Source organism: Cheilinus undulatus, linkage group 9, assembly GCF_018320785.1.
Source record: "Cheilinus undulatus linkage group 9, ASM1832078v1, whole genome shotgun sequence".
NCBI classification, from domain to species: Eukaryota; Metazoa; Chordata; class Actinopteri; order Labriformes; family Labridae; genus Cheilinus; species Cheilinus undulatus.
This window is the reverse complement of record NC_054873.1, coordinates 44,765,371-44,786,661: the sequence shown is the minus strand read 5'-3', so window position 1 is coordinate 44,786,661 and position 21,291 is coordinate 44,765,371. Positions and strand designations below refer to the sequence as shown.

The 21,291-nt window shown below is 40.2% G+C and overlaps 1 protein-coding gene across 1 annotated transcript in view; it reads left to right on the top strand.

The window, feature by feature from the left end:
- Positions 1-13,457, top strand: part of kcng4a (potassium voltage-gated channel, subfamily G, member 4a) — an 84,370-nt gene extending 70,913 nt beyond the window's left edge. Inside the window, exon 4 of the mRNA XM_041796117.1 lies at positions 11,200-13,457. Coding sequence (XP_041652051.1) covers positions 11,200-12,081 — 882 coding nt within the window. The 3' untranslated portion in view covers positions 12,082-13,457. The remainder of the gene's footprint in view (positions 1-11,199) is intronic.
- The last annotated feature ends 7,834 nt before the right edge of the window (positions 13,458-21,291 follow it).

Here is a 21,291-nt window from a genome sequence, read left to right as displayed (position 1 = left end):
AAAAAGGCTATTGACGAACATTTTTAGTCAGAGTTTTAGTCAACGAAATTATCACTGGATGGTTTTTATCAGAAGCCCTGAATCTTTTATGTTGCTGAAACGTATTTTTCCTGCTTAGTGATATGATCAAAAATGCAAAAAGAAATCATTTATAGTATACAAATGGATGTGGATATTTCATTTCTGCTATTTATTTGCTAAAAAGGTCCACAGTAAATATATTAGTCTGTTACATGTGCAGTGAGCAGGAAAAGGGACGTCTGGAGGTACTTTGGCATAACATGTGTATCATAGAAATACCAGTTCATCACAGAAGCTGAAAGCACAAAGAGAAACCAGACAACTGGTAGATCTTTCTAGCTCTGTAAGCACTGGTGGCTTGCTGATAATGAAATAAGTTTTTGGAGTAAGAAGGCCTCAGCGCTGATGGAACTGGTCAGAAAAGGTATATGATGAAGCTGAAGGCTGATCTGAGACATGATGAAGAAGTGACTGTTGCTACAGATTGGTGGAGCGGTCTCTCAGTGGTGTCTTATTACTGTTCTGTTATGTTGTGTCTCTGTTGTGTAGCTAGTCTGAGCATAGCTGAGGTCTGATAGGACAAACAAAAACAGCACAAAGATGAAAAGCAGTGGATGCAAACATAATTAAAGCTGTGTTTGTGTGGAGCAGCAGACGTCTGGATTAGTTCTTCAGAGCTTAACTACTGCAAAAGATCACAAAACAACATCATTTCTGTCCTAAACTGTTTTAATTACTTCATCGCTCCTCTCTCATCATCCTAGCTGGAGGAGAAATCCTGCTGCTGAACAATAGCTTCATCAGACATGGAGGTTGTTTTCTACACAGGAATTTAAGAATATTTATCTATTAGATTCATCATTGTGGGGACTGGGCTAATCAATACTGTATTTTATAAACAAATATTTCATTACCCTGCTGTATTGATCTTTATTGTCTTTGTGCACAGTCCCAATTACAGAATAATCACTCAGTGATTTAATTCTCCTGTCACAAACCTTTTTTCCAGCTACACGTGATAGAAGGGAGTTTGCTAAAAGACGTGTTTTTAAGGCTGATGTTTGTCTGACTGTACGCCAGTTTTATTAAATGGTCATTACCATTAACAGCTTTCATTTTTACTCAGGTTTCTGCATCCAGTTTCTTTATCAGCCTCAATGCACTTTTGGATCCTCATTAAGTATTCTTCAAACCCCAAAGGCAAAACTTCAAACATCCCATTTTATAAAGTTTTACTTCTTCTCCCTAATCCTCCTGATTAACTGTAAATATTCTTTAGTTAAAGCTTTGATAAATCTAGTTTGTTGTCCTTTATGGTGCCCCATATGTACTTTTTGAGCTTTTTGGATTAAAATTTACAGCCTCATTCATTTTAAAGACAGAGGTTTCTGCTGCCGAGATGTACTTTATGATTATATGATTATGGTTGGAGAAATAATCTTGGTAAGTAATTGTCTCAGGTGATTTGGTGCATGATTTTGGCCTAACTATTGATGCTTCTTATGAAATTCTAGAGCAGGGGATCTCAACAGGTGGGTCACAAAGATGTACCTGATAAATTAAAAGACTTCCAGAAGCCATTGATGCACTTTTAAAACATGTTTTTGTTTGTCTTTGTTCCATCGCATTGTTTGTGTACTCTGAAGGCCAAACTTGTTTTTATTAAATCACCTGCCATAGCACTTTGCAGAGGTCTTTATTTATAGGTGTTCTATGTATAAAGTTTAAATAATCATAATAAAGATTAGTATAAATGTTCTCGTAACATTACAAATGTTTAGAGTTACATGGATATTCTTAAGAAGATTTTTTTTCTTCATTGTATCTTTTTGAAAGAGAAATAACCTACTTATCAAACCACAGAAGTATCATTAAAATGAGTTTTAGTAGATTTAGAAACATTTTAGTCATTTTCACTATTGAAAGTTTCAGTCTAGTTTAAGAAATCTTTCGTCTTTACTTAGTCCTTACTTACTTGAATCAAATCATTTATTCTCTTTAAACTAATTTTATTAGCCACACTGTTAATTAATCTTTGTGCAGAACACTCGGCATCTTCTAAATACTACAAATTTTGAGTGCATAAGTTTGCAAAGTATTTAGTAGTCACCTTTGGCTGCAATCACAGCGCTGAGTCTGTGTGGGCAGGTTTCATTCAGACTTATACATCTTGACTCTGCAACTTTACTCCATTGTTTTTAGCTAAACTGCACAAGCTCTGCCCGGTTGTACGGGAAACAGGTGTGAACAGCCCTTTTCAATCCAGCCACAAATTCTCTGTTGGATTGAGGTCTGGGCTTTGACTCGGACACTCCAGAACATTCATCTTGTTGTCTTGAAACCATTTCTGTGCTGCTGTCGCTGTTTGCTTCAGGTCATTATCTTGCTGGAGCATAAATCTTCTCCCAAGCCATAATTCTCTTGCAGACTGAATAAGATTGTCCTCCTGGATTCTCCTTTATTTTGCTGCATATATTTGACCCTCAACCTTTACAAGCCTTCCAGGCCTGGTTGCCTAGAAGTATCCCCACAGCATGATGCTTCCACTACTGTGCTTCACAGTAGAGATGGTGTGTTTGTGGTGGTGTGTAGTTTTTGGTAACATCTTGGCCTCATCAAACCAAAGAACTTTCTTCCACTTGATAATGGAGTCCATTTTGGTGAACTCCAGTTCAGATTTAGGTTTTCTTCAGTGGCTTTCTCTTTGCCACTCTCCCATAAATCATTGACTGGTGAAGAACCTGGCCAACACTTGTTGTCTGCCGAGTCTCTCCCATCTCAGCTGCTGAAGCTTGGAACTCCTTCAGAGTAGTCACAGGTGTCTTGGTGGCCTCTCTCACTAGTCACCTTTTTGCACGGTCACTCAGTTTGTGAGGACGGCCTGATCCAGGCAGATTTACACATGTGACATATTCCTTCTATTTCTTGATGATTTAATTGAACTGAATCACCCCCTGACTTACACGTTTAACAACATTTTCTCTGAGTTATTTAAAGTGTTCTCTTATTTTCCTGGTGTAGGGGTAGCTGGGAATACTGAATAATCAGTGACTGGACCTGGGCCCCTACGCTGCCGACTACACTACTTTCTTCAGTGGATGCTTAGCTACAACAAGGTCTAAGCATGAGAACGATCAGCGATGGATTCGCTCTGACATTTTACACTGCAGCTAATTTTGACACTGTACAGTCATCCCATTCCTAAAATGATGAAGCCTCACAATGCTGCTATGGGTTACAGTATGATCACTTCCTAGCATGCTTCCTGCAGTGATTCCCCTCTTGTTGTGTCTTAATTTGACATTGAGCCGTGTTAATACAGAGCATAATAAGAAACACGGCGTGACACAGCTGCTGTGTTGGTGTTGAAATGAGCTGTCAGTGACATGAGCTCCAGAGAGTCGTACAGAGGAGATAAGGTCAGGAAGATAGTGGCTATTGTGGGAGATATTGTGCTCCATGTCTGTGTGTGTGTTTGGAAGACAGAGGGACTAAAGTAGAAAGCTTCTCTCTGTAACAAATTGGCCTATCATGCAGAGGGCGAGAACAGTGTCACAAAGCCCTGATGGGCCTAATGTCAGCACATGAGGGAGCAGAGAGGGAGGAACGGATGAGCACACACGTGAGAGAAATAACATGTGACCTGTGGGGAGTGAGTGTCTTTAAGATTGATACACAGACGGCCAACGACAGGACAGAAAAGCATGACAAATGAGGGCCGCATAAAGTAGAGGTGTAAAGGTTCATATTTAATTAAGGATTTATTAGGTTGATAATTCTCTAGGAATCAGGCATGTTTTTCTCTTTTATTATGTCCTCTGCCTTAAGAACAGTCAATACTGCAGACCTCTATAGACATCATGAACTGCAGACATGGAGAAAACACGGATCTAGTGTGAAATAACACACTGACATAAGTAGTCCTGCTACTGTGACATACGATAACTCCAGTGGTTCTCAAATTGTTAAGCCTCAGGACCCACTGCCACCTCCTGACTGAGAAATCAATACCTGCATCTTCAAAAAATATTTTAAAAAAGTAGCATTTTTCACCTTAAATGGGTCCAAACATAAAACTGAAAAAAGACAGAACACACAAGAATGTTTAAAAAAAGTGTTTCATTTACAAAAGCCCAGGGAGGACAAGCATTTGTATTCGGCTCTTTCTTGTAATAACATTCATATTTAAGTTTTCCAAAAACGCATTATCATTGGTAAACCTGCTTTGGTATCCCAAAATAATGAGATAAATAATTTAAAGATCTCAAGAAAACCTCCTAAATATACTTCTCATTGCAGCAAAACTAGATATTTACTGTTCAAAGAGATAAAGTTTGTTTTTTTTAAATTGAAAAATGCACAAATCCTGAAATTGATGTTCCAACAAGGATGGCAAAGGAGTATGTTTACTACTGTGTTCTCTCACCTTTTCTTCTAACAACACTGTAAGCATTTGGAGATTGAAGACATGTATATTTCAGCCATGAAAAGTGGAATTCTTTCCCATTTTTTCTTGATGTAAATCTCAACACTGATGGTTTTCTGTTGTTATATTTTGTGCTTCAAAATGTGTCATACATTTTCATCAGCTGACAGGTCTAGATGGCATCCACTGTGACGCCATATGTTTCAAAAACATTAATAAGGTTTATCAGGTTGAACATTAAATATATAACCTTTGCACTCTTTTCTATTGCATAAAGTTTAAAAGGATTTGCAAATCACTGTTATCTGATTTATTCTGATTTTACCCAGTATCCCAATTTTTATGGAATTGTGATTTCTATTTGGTTTCATACCAAAAGAAAATCAACATTTTTCTCCACATACACACATGGACAAAATTGTTGATACCCTCCCATTAAAGAAAGAAAAACTCACAATGGTCACTGAAATAACGGGAAACAGACAAACGTAATAATAATAAAAATTCACTGAAAATGAACGAATGAAAATCAGACATTGCTTTTGAATTGTGGTTCAACAGAATCATTTAAATAAATAAATAAATAATGACTTTGACTAAAATGATGGTACCCTTGAAAAGATGTGAAATAAAGTGACCATAGGGACATGTTAAACTAAGGTGTGCCCTGTGATTAGCATCACAGGTGTTTTCAAACTTGTAGTCAGTCAGTCTGCCTATTTAAAGGCTGAAAGGTGGTCACTGTGCTGTTTGGTATCATGGTGTGTACCACACTGAACATGGAGCACAGAAGGCTAAGGAGACAGTTGTCCCAGGACACTAGAGAGAAAATAATAGACAAGCATGTGAAAGGTAAAGGCTATAAGACCATCTCTAAGCAGTCTGATGTTCCTGTGACTAAAGTTGACCATATTATTCAGAAGTTTAAGGTCCAGGAGACTGTAGCCAATCTCCCTGGATGAAGAGACAGATAATCGGACTGGTAACAAAAAAGCCCAGAACAATTTCCAAATAGAAGAGGTGAACTCCAAGGTAAAGGTAAATCAGTGTGAGAACTCACCATCCGTCACTGTTTGAGCCAAAGTGGACTTAATGGAAGACGACTGAGGAAGACTCCACTGTTGAAAGCAAATCATAAAAATGTCAGACTGAATTTTGCCAAAAATTCATATTGACAAGCCACTTAGCTTCTAGGAGAACATATATTGGACAGATGAGACAAAACTGAAGCTGTTTGGACAGTCACATCAGCTCTATGTTCACAGCATCCACAGAAAAGAACGCTGTAGCCACTGTGAAACATGGAGGGGGCTGGGTTATGTTCTGGGGCTGCTTTGCTGCATCTGGCAAAGGATGCCTTGAATCTGTGCAGGGTGCAATCAAATCCCGAGACTATCAAGGCATTCTGGAGTCAAATGGGCTGCCCAGTGTCAGAAAGCTTGGTCTCAGTCACAGGTCATGGGTCCTCTAACAGGATAATGACCCAAAACTCAGAGCTAAAAGCAGCCAAGAATGGCTAAGAACAAAACACTGGACTATTCTGACCTGCTATGATCCATCTAAATCCTGCTGAACATCTGTGGAAGGAGCTGGAGCATGCAGTCTGGAGAAGGCACCCTTGAAACCTGAGACACCTGGAGCAGTTTGTGCACAATAAGCCAAAGTAACTGGGACAGGTGCAGAAGTCTCAGTGAGAGTTACAGAAACTGCTTGATTGCAGTGAATGCCTCAAAAGATTATGCAACCAAATATTAAGTTAGGGGTACCATCACTTTTGTTTGGGCCAGTTTTTTTCTTTTTTTCTAATGATTCTGCTGGGCCACAATTCAAAAGCAATGTCTGATTTTCATTAGTTCATTTCCAGTAAATATTCATTTATTATTATTTTCCTCAGTTTCAAATTATTTCAGTGACCATTGTGAGGTTTTCTTCTTTAACGGAAGGGTACCAACAATTTTGTCCATTCACAAGATTAGGATATAGAAGTCTGGGATTGCTTATAGAACTTGCAGTTAGGAGCTGTTTTAATGCAGTAGTGAGAAGTTAAAGAAATCAAAATGGACATTTAGCCATGGTATATCAGTATGACAAATAAGAATCAAAGAAACATCCAGTTTTTTTCCCTCTGTGGCAAACACTTAACATCTTATCAAAGATAGATACAGAATACAGGTGAACACCTCCTGCACTCATGCTCACTTTAACCTGATCCCTTGGCATCTAACTGAGGATATAATGTGAGATGTTGAAGGGTTAAATGTCATTCACCATTCAGCAATGCTTAGGTTGTACAACAGAACATTTTACATGGACAGATGTCACACTGTAGGAACAAAGATAAAGGCTAAAAGTCACTCTGGGACACTTGGAGAAACAGAGAGAGAGAAATGGAGAGAGAGAGCAGGAGTGATAAATGAGAGTGGCAGGAATGGGACACGTGTGCGAAGGATGCATCAAGCAAAGAGAAAGAGTGGAGGGAGTTGTGTTGCACTTAAAGGAGCACTGAATGAATGAAGGAGCTGAAGCAGAAAGAGAGTAAAGTGAGGAGCAACCGGAGTATGAAGGATGAGAGGGAGGGAGATCGGAGAGGGTGATGGAGGAGGAAACGGAATGAGTGATGAGAGGGTGGAGACGGAGGCAGGAGGAGGAAAAAGGAGGGAAAAAATGAGGGGGGAAAGAAAATAGATGAGACTCATAGCAGCAGAGAGATAAATGCAAAGATGGAACAATGAGGAGAAGAGGAGAAGCTGATGAAAGAAGAGGCTGAAGGCAAACACAAATAATGACCTTCATCACAATAAACATCCAGGCATGTGTTTTCAGATTCAGACTTATAATGTTGTTATAGTCTCAAGAGAAAACTGATTCAGTTTTTCAGAGAATATTACAGCTTCAGCTATTTCAGTAAATGAGCAATGTATGGAAATATGTGTCCCTGAAAGAGACGGCAGATATAGATTATGAATCTTCTCAAACAGGAGCAAAAGACAAAGCAGGTTGATGCTCAAAAATTTCAGTTTGACTTTTCAGAGACCACTGATCAAAATGACATCTGTTTTTTTTGGAACAACAGTAAGTCAGCTGATTGCTGTAGGTCAGAATACTTTATCTTTTCCAGTAAAAGTCCTGGTGCAGGAAGCTGGAATAGCTGCTGTAGAGGCAAGAACGGCTAACATGACACGCCAGATGGACTGTTTCATAAATTCATGTCATGGATGTACCATATTTCCTCTAATAGAGAGGCAAATTGTGGCTGGGTCCCATATTACAGCCGGGGTCGTGGTCCGCAAGTAAGGGCCCCCAACACTTTAGTTTCAAACTGCCTGTCAGCCCAGAAAGAGAACTGTCATATTTCATTGTCATTATCTCGCTTACATTTAGTTATAAAACATCCAACTTCAAAGAATATTTTATTTTAGGCTATTACTGTAGAAGTTCCATTATATTTGCTTTATACTAAGATATGAACAGTTATTATTCTCAATGAGAATTAGACATAAAGGCCAGACTCCAAATAATGAGCTTCCTTCCTATAAAAAGCCCGGTCATTATTTAAGGGTTTACGGCAGTGTTACTCAACCCTGCTCAACCAAAGAGCCAAATTGTTGAAAAATACCTTTGTATGAGCCAAAATCTATGCGGTAAAAAGGGTAAAAAAGTGGAAAAAATGTGGCAAAGGAGGGGTGAAAAGGTGCAAAATAGGCGTAAAATGGTATAAACTGGGTAAAAAGAGACAAAATGGGGAGAAAAAGTGGAAAAAATGGGTGAGAAGGGACAAAAAAATGAGTTACTGGAGGCAAAATTGGTCAAAAAGCAGCAAAAACATGGCTAAAATAAGTGAAAACTGACTTAAAGCAGCAAAAATTGGGAAAATGGCATTTAATGTTGACCCACCCACCCACCCCCAAATAATACAAAGAACATGTCCTCCAATTATTTCTGTCCCCCTTTAATGCTTCAGTTTAGGTAATAATACAGAGAAGCCCCCAAATACCCAAAGAAAAAAATTAAAAGCAATGCATCGCAAAATACAAAACAAAGAAAGAAAAATCCAAAGGCAGATGACTCACCGGTTCTGGAAACGTCCCTCAAAATTCAACTCTTTCTTCTGTATTGAGCAACAATATTTATGTCCCTCCTTCTCACCAGTATCAGAGTTCTCACATGGAGGAGGCATCGCCACAACAAGAGGGCAATCTTCTGTCTTCTCTCTGGGAGACAGAGCCCTTGCAGAGTTTTGCCACTTTCTTCCAGGAGGGCCAGCAAAAGCCCTCAAAACATTTCTCCATCTTCTTTTTTGTTTAATGGTGGGTGACATCCAGCGTTAAAGGTGCATTACTGCCACCTACTGGGCTGGAGTATGAGCTGGAGTTTCCTCTTCCCTTTAGGGAAATAAACACAAACTTAAACTAAATTGTATTCATTAAACCAGATTCTTTCAGAAATTCACACTGCTTTATGTTCTCCTTTTCCCAGACTAGATAAACTCTTAGGTTCCCTCATTCTTCAGAGGTATTCCTCTTTGAGTATTATACTTATGACAATGACAGATTACGTATTCAACTCCACATTTACATTTTCCAGTGAGATGTTTTCCAGTTATTTAACCCTGTATGCCCTAATCTGAATCTTGATAACTATTTGTACTCTGGTGGTTTTCCCTATTTTTTCCATTTTACCCACAGTTTGCTCAATTTCATATTAATATCGTGCTTTATTTCCTTAATCCCAGCACTTTTCAGAAAAGTACTGGGATTCTTCTGAAACTTTTCGGGGCTAGGGACCCTTTACGGGGGAGAAAATTTTCCAAGGACCCCCACATAACCCTCACACTGATTAAATGTTAACTGCCATTTTTCTTCTCAAAGATGCTGTATTTGAAACTCTACGGCTTAAATACAAGCTCTTGTCCAATTGAATGTAGCTTTTTACTTTTGCGATCCTTTGAGCAGCCAAATAAGAAGCCCTCTGTGCTTTTTCTGAGGTTGTGGTCAGGGCCACCATTCATGTTTTTGATGTTTTCCTCACCCTTTCATTGGAAAATATCTTTTGTTTTGTCCTTAAACTCGGCATGCTTTGTTATCACATGACGCTTTAGCTTCATGGCTTCACATAAAGACACACAACAACTATTGCTGTTCTCAATACAACTAAACTGGAGACAGCTGTCATCATATTTTCTCAGTTTAGCTGGTCTGGGCCTAGCATCACTTGAGAGGGTGTAAATATTTATCCATTGTTGCTAGTTGGGCCTAACCTTGCAAAGCAGATGGATACGCATGTTTCCTTGTTTTTCACTGGCAAATCCATCTTGCAAAGCTCCCATCTGAACCGTTTGGGCCCGGTTAGAAAGTGACAGGACCAATCAGCGGCGAGGGGCAGTACTTTCAGGCACAGAGTCGTGACGTAAACAAGCAGCAGCTAGAGCTGGTGCAGTTATGGAGGAAGAGATTAGCATGGATGCTGCTAGAGTGCCAGTTTTATCAGAACTTGACGATATTTCTTTGTTAAAAGAACAAAGAACAGCAGTGAGTTGTTTTCTGTTCAAAAAAGTCGAGTTCTTATGTCTATAGTCGCCATGTTTTGCGTTATTCCTCAGTAGCTGTGCACGCGCAGCTCGATAGCAGATATGTCACGTGTTTTGTTGCTCTGATTGGCCTGCAGGGATGTGACAGACAGAACATCCATCCAATCACACTCTGAGTTTTTTTCAAAGCCTCTGCCGTTTCTCAAATGTTTCCTATCTGTCTTATCTGTTCCTATTTGTTTCACAAATCCATCTGGCGTGTCAGGTTCAGCTTGGCCGGCACACAAATGTGTCCTGAGCAACGTGACTGATGGGTGATGAGTGATAGATTTATGGGATGTCACAATCATAATCTGAGTTTTTATTGGTCTAAAACTGACTTTTGTGGGAGTCATTGGTTTAGTATGGTTGTTTTATGGCACTGTGATCCCCATATGTATTTATTTGATTTTGAATGACATGGCAATTATTTCACTATTTTATTTATTTATTTCTAGATGGAGTAACCTGAATAGAGTTTGGAGGATTTCATAAAGAATATCTGCGCTGCTGTGAGATATCAGTCCGAACATTACCCTTTGTTCTCCTTCGGCCCCTCCCCCACTGCACACCTGAGTCAACCTGGCTGCAGCAGGTCACCTGACCAGGCAGACTGCAACCAGACAGACACTATATCACAAAAACAAATAACAGCAGTAGGATAGGGAGAGCTAGGGGATTTAACCTTGCAAGGGTTTGTTTTTATGTAAATCCCCAAATCTAAAACTAGCTAATTTGTTGCTAATTTGTTGTTTCGGTGTTGTCCGATCTGTTTAACGGTCAGGGTTAGAAGCTTCGCTGACGTCTCCTTAGTTTTCAGAGAGGGTTCATAAGATTGCATCACTCTTCCTTGATACTGTAGTTAGAGGGCATGCAGACCTGATTGCTTTCTGTCGCCGCTCCCACTGAGTGTCAAATGATCTCTGAAACCTGCCCTAATAAAACAGCTGATTGATTGTGTCAGTGTATTATCTATCAGCGCTGCTACAGCAGCTTTAGCATTCTGACTGGCTGTAGCTCATGTTTTATTAATGACTACAGAGGGTGATTATCTGACCTCAGGATTTTTTGTCTTCTCCCCATCTCTCCATGCCTTCTGTCCCATCTGTCAAACTCCTCTCATCCTCGTCTCTCTGCCCACTCCCCCTCCTCCTCTCCATCCCTTTGCTTTCCCTCTCCACCCCAGGGCGAGTGTTCGTCTAAGTGCTACAACATGTTCATCATAGAGACTGTGTGTGTGGCCTGGTTCTCCCTGGAGTTCATCCTGCGGTTCATCCAGGCTCGCAGCAAGCTGGACTTCCTCCGTGGGCCGCTCAACATCATTGACGCCATGGCCATCCTCCCCTACTACGTCTCCCTGGTGGTGAAAGAGGAGGACCCAGACATGGACCACGAAAGGCCGGGGGGAGGTAAGGGTTACTTGGACAAGCTGGGCCTGGTGTTGAGGATTCTGCGGGCGCTGAGGATTCTCTACGTGATGCGGCTAGCTCGCCACTCGCTTGGCCTGCAGACGCTGGGGCTGACAGTCAGACGAAGCACCCGGGAGTTTGGGCTCCTTCTGCTCTTCCTCTGCGTGGCTGTCACCCTCTTCTCCCCACTGGTCCACTTGGCTGAGAGCGAGCTCACAGGCGCCCATGACTTCAGCAGCATCCCTGCCTCCTATTGGTGGGCCATTATTTCCATGACTACTGTAGGCTACGGCGATATGGTGCCTAGATCCATCCCGGGCCAGGTTGTAGCACTGAGCAGCATCCTCAGCGGGATCCTCATCATGGCCTTCCCTGCTACCTCCATCTTCCACATGTTCTCCCGCTCCTATCAAGAGCTCAAGATGGAGCATGACAGACTGTTCAAAGAGGAGTGTGCGGCGGCTGCTGCTGCTGCCGCTGCCACAGGGGAGCTGCAAGAGGCAGGAGGAGACGGAGACATGGGGGACTCATCTGTGCCTGGACTGGGACTACGTCTCGACAAGGACAGTGTGCACTCACTGGAGTCCCTGGCTCTTTTAGGGAAAGGTGAAGATTCTGCAGGAAACAACAACCACAGCCTACCACCTGCAGCTTTCTGAACTCTGTTTGCAAAGACTGACTTGAGTATAAACTTCCAAGAAGATGTGATTCCACTGATCTCTTTGTTGCATAAAATAAAACAGCAAACATTATTCCTCCAAAGGCCTCACTTCCCATGAGGTTCTGAAGGTATCTTGGATGAAAGGAGATAAAACAAACAGCATTTCTTTTGCTCTTTGGTCTTGAGACTGCTAAGAAACTTAAGAGACTTCAAACCCTTTAAAATGGACAGTGTAGTCTGACCAGAAAGCCTCTGCAGCAATATCAGTAACCAGCTGCTTCCATAAACATGCAATATTCAATCCAAAGTTGCTTTTCCTTCCACTGTGAAAAATATATATGTACTTCAACTGCAAATTATACTTTTATTCTTATTACGTTGAATATGTCGCCTACAGTATGATCTGAAAATGTGTCTAATAGAGGGTATGCACGCGACGTCACTGTGGGCTGAGTTCCTGCAACTCTGAGTGGCAGAAAGAACCATACTGGTGTCAGGGATGAGCAGGAAGTATGCAGCTTTAATGCAGTGAAAAAGGACTGTCTTTTCGGTAATTAATCCTTCACAATGTTCTCCTTCTGCAGCATAGATCCTGGGAATATTTAAAATATATTTAGAAGCATTTGGGTTCATAATATTACAGTAAGAAAGCCACAGGATGAAGCCATGCAGTTACAGGACATACTGCATATCACAGAAGCTCCATGCATTCAGTTAGTGATGAATAGAATATGAACTCTCCCTTCTCTTAATTTAGAATGATGGAAATTAAGAGCTTTACTTTCAGCAGATCAGTCAGACAGTGACAGAACATGAAGATAAAAAGACATCTAAGGACGGATTATGCTTTTGTGCTAAAATGCAAGACGAAGATTAATGCGCCCACTTTTCAGCAAAACATAAATTCATAGATATTCATCTCAAGTATCTGACCTAATACAGCTGTCAGACCGTTGAAAAATTGTTCTAGGAGTAATCTCATTATTTCTAACTGCAAATAATCTCCTTTTGTTGCATTTTGAAATTCAAGTATTTTGCATTAAAAAACTAAGGGTATTAACTTTCTGTTTGGATACAGACCTGCTTTTATTTTGAAAGAAAGAAAAGAATTTTAGGTAAGAATAAGATAATGACGTGAACTTAATCACAGAAAAAAACTTGTTTAGGATTAAAAAAGGAAACAAGGGTGGGGTAAAAAGATTGTTTTTTGATAACAAGAGTATCAGATGACTTGTGACTCGTCCACTGAGCTTTCTGTGACTTTTTTAAAATGAAATGAGACATTAAGGAGCAGAGGTGGATTTATTTCACATTTCAGAAAGATAATGTGAACACACATTTACAGCAGTGGTTCAAAACCTTTTTTCCTAAGACACCCCCCCCCCCAAAAAATTGGAAATTTTAAGTTGGTTTTTTTTTTGGGTAAATTTCCGAATTTTTCAGCTCTAAAATTCTGAGTTTGATATCCTGTAAATGTATGACTTTATAATCTTTGAGGGTTGATTTTTTCCCAAAATACTGATGTTTTTGCACAAAGATCAACAGATTCTCTTAAGTTTTTAGTTTGGCTCTTATACATTATATTTTTTCAACTATGGATAAAAAATATATATTTATATATGTAAATGTAATTTTGGCAACATCATAGCAGACAGCCCCCCCCCCCGTTCTAGATTCAGGTAAGAGAAGAAATGCTTGGAATAAAAGTAAAGACTAAAATGTGAGGACTTTTTATAGACTAAAACTAACAAGAGTAGTAACAACTCAGAAATAACTAAAACAAAAATGCAAAACTAAAACTGAGACTAAAATTAAAAATAGCTGACATAAACCTTCATAATAAACGTAACCTTCAAACTTATTACACCTTCAGAGCCATCACTAACTGAACAGCTAAGCCTGTGAGTGCTATCAGACTGTGCTTTGTGTACTTAAAATCAGGAATGCTCAAATGTCAGGAAACTAGGTTTCTAGCCACATTCAATGTTCATTGTCCATTTTGTCTTTAGTAAACAGTTTGCATCTCTAAGAGATGTCCAGCTGTCCTTTTAATTGGCAGATATTTCCCTGTTTAACTCTGTTTTCATCAGCTCTCCTACTGTGCGCAACCATGCCTCATAATGTTTTGACTGAGTGGGCATGGCCCGGTGGAAAGTGACATCAGTGCATACCCACTATACTGTCCTGTCCTGAATTCAAAGAGGTGCTCCTCTTTATTTTTTTTTGACAAGCTTGAAGCCATGCATAGGATGAAATATAAGCTAACTGAAAGTTTTGCCCATATATAATATGATATATATATATATATCCATCTCTCTCTCATATGTCTGTATGCTTGAACTAAACGAGGTGATGGTTTCCTCTCTCTACTGTGAACTCCAGGTAAACTGTGATGTAACATATTGCAGAAGTAAGAATCCAGATAGTTTTAAACTCGATGATGAGGAAATAAAAGGATGGAGAGACTGTTTGTGTCGGAGAGAGAGGATGTGTGAGTGAGAGAGAACGAGCGCTAAGAACCATGACATGTACTTTGCAACGCTCCAAATAAAAGCTCTCCTAGTAATCTGAGAGAAATCCATTTTCTGGGCTGTAGTTTTTTTTTTTTTTTTTTTTTTTGGGGGTGTTTTAATCTCCCTGGCTAATCGGGGGATGCACAGACAGAATCCTGCAATTGAACATTTCAGAGAAAAGAGGAAGCAGAAACAGCTGTTTAAGATAAATAGAGACAAATATTCTTTGAACAACAATTCTGCGACTTTCCCCTTCGTCTTTCACCTTTAAGTCATCACGGGGACGATTACAACAGTTTGGAAGGGTGCCGGGCCTCTCCGCTAATCTGTTTAGTAGATGTGGAACCTCCTAAGTCTGTTCTGTAAATTGTTAAATATCCAGGGATAAACCTGTTCCCTCATGCTGAGTCAAATCCTGGGGTGACCTCCGGAACAGACGGGGTCATCCTCCATTATCCAAACAGTGGTCAGTCACACAATGGGGACCAGGAGGGATGTGGAGGCACGCAGGGATACGCCAGATGTGGATGTAATCTAGATTAAAATTGGGATTAAGAGCCCCAGAGGCTGACGGGTTCCTGCTGCAACTCATACTCATACACTCGTTTTCTATTTGGTTTCGTCTCTTTTCCCTTGAAAATATTAAATTTTATATTTAATATATATATAATTTTATTTTTATATTAATAATAAATAAAGTCCTTGTATTGTATTGTAAAAATAGGACATTTGGTCCAGTGCTGTAATGTTTGAGGTCACAGATTGGTCATATGGCATCTGATTCAGGCTGCTGCAGCTCTTTCTATAGAGTGGACTCTGTAGGCAGAGCCTACAGAGCCTGGTAACATATGGCCAAGCTGCTGTCAATCAGAAGGAGACAATCCAATTTTGCATGATGAGATATGAAGGATTACACAGATTAAGGATGTTATCCATCTGTGTCCTCTATAAGAACAGAAAAGACAGTGATATCATGGACAATAGGTGGCATGTGCATAGTTTTCTCAGTGCTGATCATGGTTCATGATTCTGCAAACAGTTACGGGAGCAGTGCATCCTCACAGGAGGAATAAAGATGCACAACAGGTAGTAAATAAGCCTTCAGATAGGCAAACTGGGCCCCAGCAGGCTTAACTTTGCATGAAAATGACGTCTCAAGTCATTGCTTATGCTGGAGATGGATCATTTTCCCCCAAAACAACTCTTTTCTCATTCTGCAGTCAATTTCTTTCAAGGACTGTTGCCTTTGAACAGCAAGATCAAACACTATTAAAGCAGTGTAATGAGTGAGGCTGTTTGAAAATGTTCAGATCAACTTTTACAAAGAATTTGTTAAAATGAAAGCAGAGGAAACATCCAGCATGTTCAAAAATATCCCTTTGTGCACATCACAGACTCACAAATAAACAATTTAAATGCATCTTACATGATCAGAACTCATTTTCAGATATATAAACCCCAATTACAAAAAAGTTGAGACATACAGAAAGCAGAATACAGTGAGAAATCCTTTTCAAGCTGTGTTCAACTAAATACAGCTCAAAGATGGGCTATTTAACATTCAAATGCATAACATTTTAAAATGCAAACATTCTTAATTCAATCCCTGCAAGGTTTTCGAAAAAAGTTGGGACACGGGGCAAGAAAAGACTGGGAAAGTGAGGAATGGCCAGAAAGCACTTGGAACATCCTACAGGTAAGTTGGTTATTTGGTAATATGAAATAGTACTATGATTGAGTATAAAAGGAGCACTCTTGAAATGCCCAGCTATTCATAATCAATGATGGTGCAAGGTTCTCCACCATGTAAAACACTGCACAGGCAAAGGATCCATGAACAACGTTCTTTAATGTGCAGCTGCGAGGATACCTGTGAGGTTGATCCCTCAGGCAGCTCTGAATAAAGATTTTACCATGCAAAGTAAAAACCAAATCATCCAGAAGTGCTGACAACTTTTTTGTGTTGCAAAATTTTGTTTATAAGAATGGGTTAGAACCTAGTATATGGCTGACAGCAGTTATCTGGGATGCCTATTGAAATGCCTGACTGAACTTTGTGTTCTAGCAGAGTGATTAGTGTCTGGGTGTGTCATATGGCTGCCCCTAATGCCCCTTAAAGTTTAGAACATAAATCCCTGTCAGCAGGAAACATCTAAGACTGGCCTTACACCAGTGGACTTTGCTGAAACTTTTAAAAGACTTTAAAAAGACTGACATCTGAGAGCCTCTCACATCTAAAGAGAATTTGTCAGCAAGTCTCTGAGTTTTTAGTCACAGACTAAGATTTTGCAAAGACTGGGGGTCACTAACTACAAGGTAAGACAAGAATATGATTCCCTTTGAGGTTATTTCCCATCATGCATCTGGTGATAATTCAGAACAACTTTTGAGCAGAGAACAAGATGTAGAAGGAGATTACATGGAAGCTATCTCTTAAAAAACAGTTTTTAAAAATCATTTACATTAAGAAGAACTAAAGGTAGAGTTAAACACTGAAGCAACTTTGAAAGTTAATGCAACAACTGTAGAATTTTCCCCAAAACACCAAAATAAAAGCACCATGTGAAAATGTGAGTCATCTCACCATAGAAACTAGAATGGCTGTCTTAGGCGGCAGACCCACGCCTAAGCAGCGCCACCGAGGAACTTAGGCTCCCATTGATTACTATGGTGTTCAAAATTTTGAAGTCCAAGAAAAACCGAACGGGTCCACAGATCATCACCAAAATCTAATCGATTCTTCCCTGTCACTATCCCAATATTCCCTGAAAGTTTGGTGAAGATCCGACTTTCTGTTCTTGAGTTATCTTGTACACATACAAACAAAGAAACAAAGAAATGAACAAAGATACGGAACCCTTTACATAACCCCCTGCCGATTTCATCGACGTGGGTAACAAACTGATCGGGCTCTTACCTTGAAAATCCAAAATGGTGGTTTACTGTACCTGTCATGTCAGCCTTAAATGAATTCTGACAGACAAGGCACACAAACACAGGCTGCAAAGCGATGCAGGGGTTAGGTGCTGTTGCCTTATAGCAAGAAGGTTCCTGGTTCCCTTCCAGGGCCTTTCTGTGGGGAGTTTGCATGTTCTCCCTGTGCACGCATGGTTTCTCTCCGGGTAGTCTGTCCAAGGTGTACCCCCCTTATTGTCCAATGGCAGCTGGGATAGGCTCCAGCCCCCTGCAGCCCTCAATGGGATAAGCGGTAGAGAAAATGGACAGATTGATGGTACACAAACACACAGGTGCAGAGATCTGACTGCAGCTCTGAACAGAAAAGTTTTTCATCTCTTGAGTTATTATTATTATCATTATTTGTTTTCATTTACTCGGCTTAGCCATAAAGCATTTTTTGAACTTTGAACTTTAAGTTCCGAGCAAACATTCAGTGGTTCTAGATTGATCTACACTTATGTTCATGTTTTAGACTGAAGAAAGACCGCCTTAAAACTGCTAAAATTGAGTCTTATGACCACCTTACACCTAGAGCGAGCTGCAACCTTAGCAAGACGGCACTATGATTTACTCTTACTTTGGAAATTTGTTGCTGTCTTTGAAATCGGACGAAAAGTTGTTAGGTGTAAGACTGCCTTTATCTCAATTTGCCATCCTCTTTCTAGATATTTGTGAGTTTGAACTCGCTTCACTGTTTGACCCTGTAATTGTGGTTAAGTCTTCAAACACAAGAACATGTCTCTGGTTTGTGGAGAAATGACGCTGCACACCATCTAAGGGTGCATTCACATCAGAGCTGTTTGGTCTGCTTTAAACGAACTCTGGTCCTTTTTCCTGGATAGTCCGGTTTGTCTGGAGTGGTGTGAAAGCTCACACTAACTCAGGTGCGGACCGAAAAAGCCGACTCTGGTCCACCTGAAAACAGGGGGTCTTGAACTCGGGTGCGGTTCGCTGGAGGTGTGAAAAGCAAAGCGGACCAACTTGTGAACCACAGACAGGAAGTGGCATAAAGTGTAATGGTATAAGGATATATGATTTAATACACTCAAATACATGTCGGTACCTCGCTTGGTGTCTGTGTAGTGTTATGTCACTGTTTGAGGGAATTTGTTTGGAGTTAGTGTCTTGGAGCAGTAGGAGTTGTTGGTAGGCGGAGAGAAGCAGGGTCATGAGTGACGTCACACAGTGGGGGGCGTGGTGGCTCTGACTGATCAGCCTTATGAGGTACACCTGTGGAGGTGGCAGGGAAGCTAAAAGGAAAATGGACGCCAGGTGTGGAGGACGCTAAACCTCAACTCAAAGGACAAACAAAAAGGATTCAGGACACGGGTTTATGTTTTTGTTTCAATGACACGGCACCGGATGAGGGGAGCACCACCTGAACAAACAACTACCAGAGCGAGCCGGCGGCAGCAAACCGGCATTGTAGCCGACCGAGAGTGAGCTAGTCACGGCATGCGCGGCTTCTCAGGGGTAAGTCATCCACACACAAACCCCACAGACAGGGAGAGGCTTTACACACACACCGAGGGACACACAGGCAACAAGTTCACGTCAAATACATCACGTAGGGTGAGGCACTAGGTTACGGGCTCCCTAGCCCTAGAGTCAGGTGGATTTAGCGCACGTTAGGGTAGCAGCATAACAGTAGCCATGGCAATACATCGTAGTCCATGCTTATTCATTCGTCTCGTGTAAAGAATGACATGTTGGACAGCTCACCATCTCGCTGATTGCTCCTTGCGCCCCAGTGCAAGAGCAGAAACCCCAAGACAGCATAAATTCTTTTTTTTTTTTTCATTGTTTATGTGGAAAAAAGACGGAAGGAGCTGGGTTTCGGTGCGTCGTCTTCTTCTATGCCTGCTTTTCTTTTTGGTCGTCATTTGTTTGTGATGAAAACGCCCCTATCCGGTAGATGTTGTAGGTGTAGGGGCCAAATGAGAATTGGCTTATTCATATAGGACCTGCCTTATTGATAGCTCATATGTAAGGTTATTTACATGTTGACATATTTACAGTTTATGTACAGTTTCATATTGGATATATTTCATGGTTAATAATTTAGTTAAAAAGGGACTTTCATTATTATTTCTTATTTAAATATATTTAGAATTCATTAGTTCAAAACCAGTCACGTGACCTACTTAGTCTGGTATGCAGCATACTGGTGCGGGGAGAGAGATGAAGCCAGCTCAGCTTAGAAGTTCCAAAACAGACCGAGCCCCCCTGGACTATCAGGTCTGAAAACAACCTAAGAAAATCAACAGGCCATCTACATTAAGATGGTTTAGTCCTCCCTGCTGTAGTAAACTGTGTGAGCAGCATTGTGTGACAAACTGGGATAGACAGAGTTTTAATTATTCTCACTCCTGTTTGTTAAATGGTCCAAAATAACTGTTAATTTACTCAAACTGCAGCCACTGGAAGAAAATGAGCTGAGTGCTTTAAGGCATTTACTTTTAAACAGCTCTCTGTAAACAAAAGTGGGGTTATTTAACATCATGGGGATTAATTAGAAAAAAAAAAGTCTGATTGATTAAAAAGGCTGAGGATTAAAAATAAGGTGCCAGTAAAGTTTTCTCTGTTAAAAGCTGCAGTACAGACACAGTGCCTGTCTTTTACTCTGGTAATCAGACTCTCTGTATGTGGTGAAGCACAGGCTGTTTCATTCTGATGGATCTTCTATCTTGTCCATCTCTCAGCCTTCTGAGGATTTTGTCTGCATGCTCATCACATTTGTTGTTGCTTCCAAAGACTTTTAACAAACTGTCCTGCTGAGCACAAACTGTCGCCTCTCAGCAGCTGCAGTACATGAGCAGAATAAGACTCCCTGTTTTCTGCCCCAACACAGTATGTTTCTGTCTTTACTGTTTCCTTTCCTTCGGTTTTCTTACCCACATTCATTCTTTACATTATTATAATCAGAACTATTATTATTATGATGATTTAAATCAGATGTTTTCATTGTCTTTGGGTCCTATAATGAAGCATTTCTGTGGAAATCCTGCAGTTCACAATATCCTACCTTCAACATTACTCTCTGCATAGCTTTTGTTTTGACAACAATGATAAAAGGACCTCAGAAGCCAAAGGTACGACCCGGGAGAGAATCTCAACTCAACTGTAGATGGACCGTATTTCATAAGTCAACTTGAATCTTCTCCTCTGCTTGCGAGCATTACCAGGCAAGATCTGTAATCAATATGTAGCATTTATACAGAAGAGAAGAATTAAATGCTTAAATGCACAAAATGCAAATTCTCCCACCTAAACTGTTAATTTTCACAGCACTTTTTAATTTAGTTTTATAGTCTTTTGCCAAAAATATCTTTTAGTTTCAGTCATAATTTTCGCATCTAATTTTTTAAATTTTAGTCTAGTTTTAGCTGACGAAACTTCCCAACATTTTAGTCGACGAAATTTACAGTAAATTCAGTCAACTGATTGGATCTCTCCCCAACTTACCCCGCCACCACGCAGCAAAAGTAGCTGTGATTGGATATAGTATGCCTAACTTGCCCCTACTTTCTACATGACAAAATTAGGTCTGATTGGATAAAGTCTCTGTCAAACATTTTCGACTCGTTTTTATTTGTTGACTAATATGTCAATTAATTTAGTTTTAGTTTTTGTCCATGTGCACTTGTTTTTATTAGTTACTGTCTTGTTTTCGTCAGGGGAAAAAAGGCTATTAACGAAAACTATAACGAAAATAATTAGTCAACAAAATTAACACT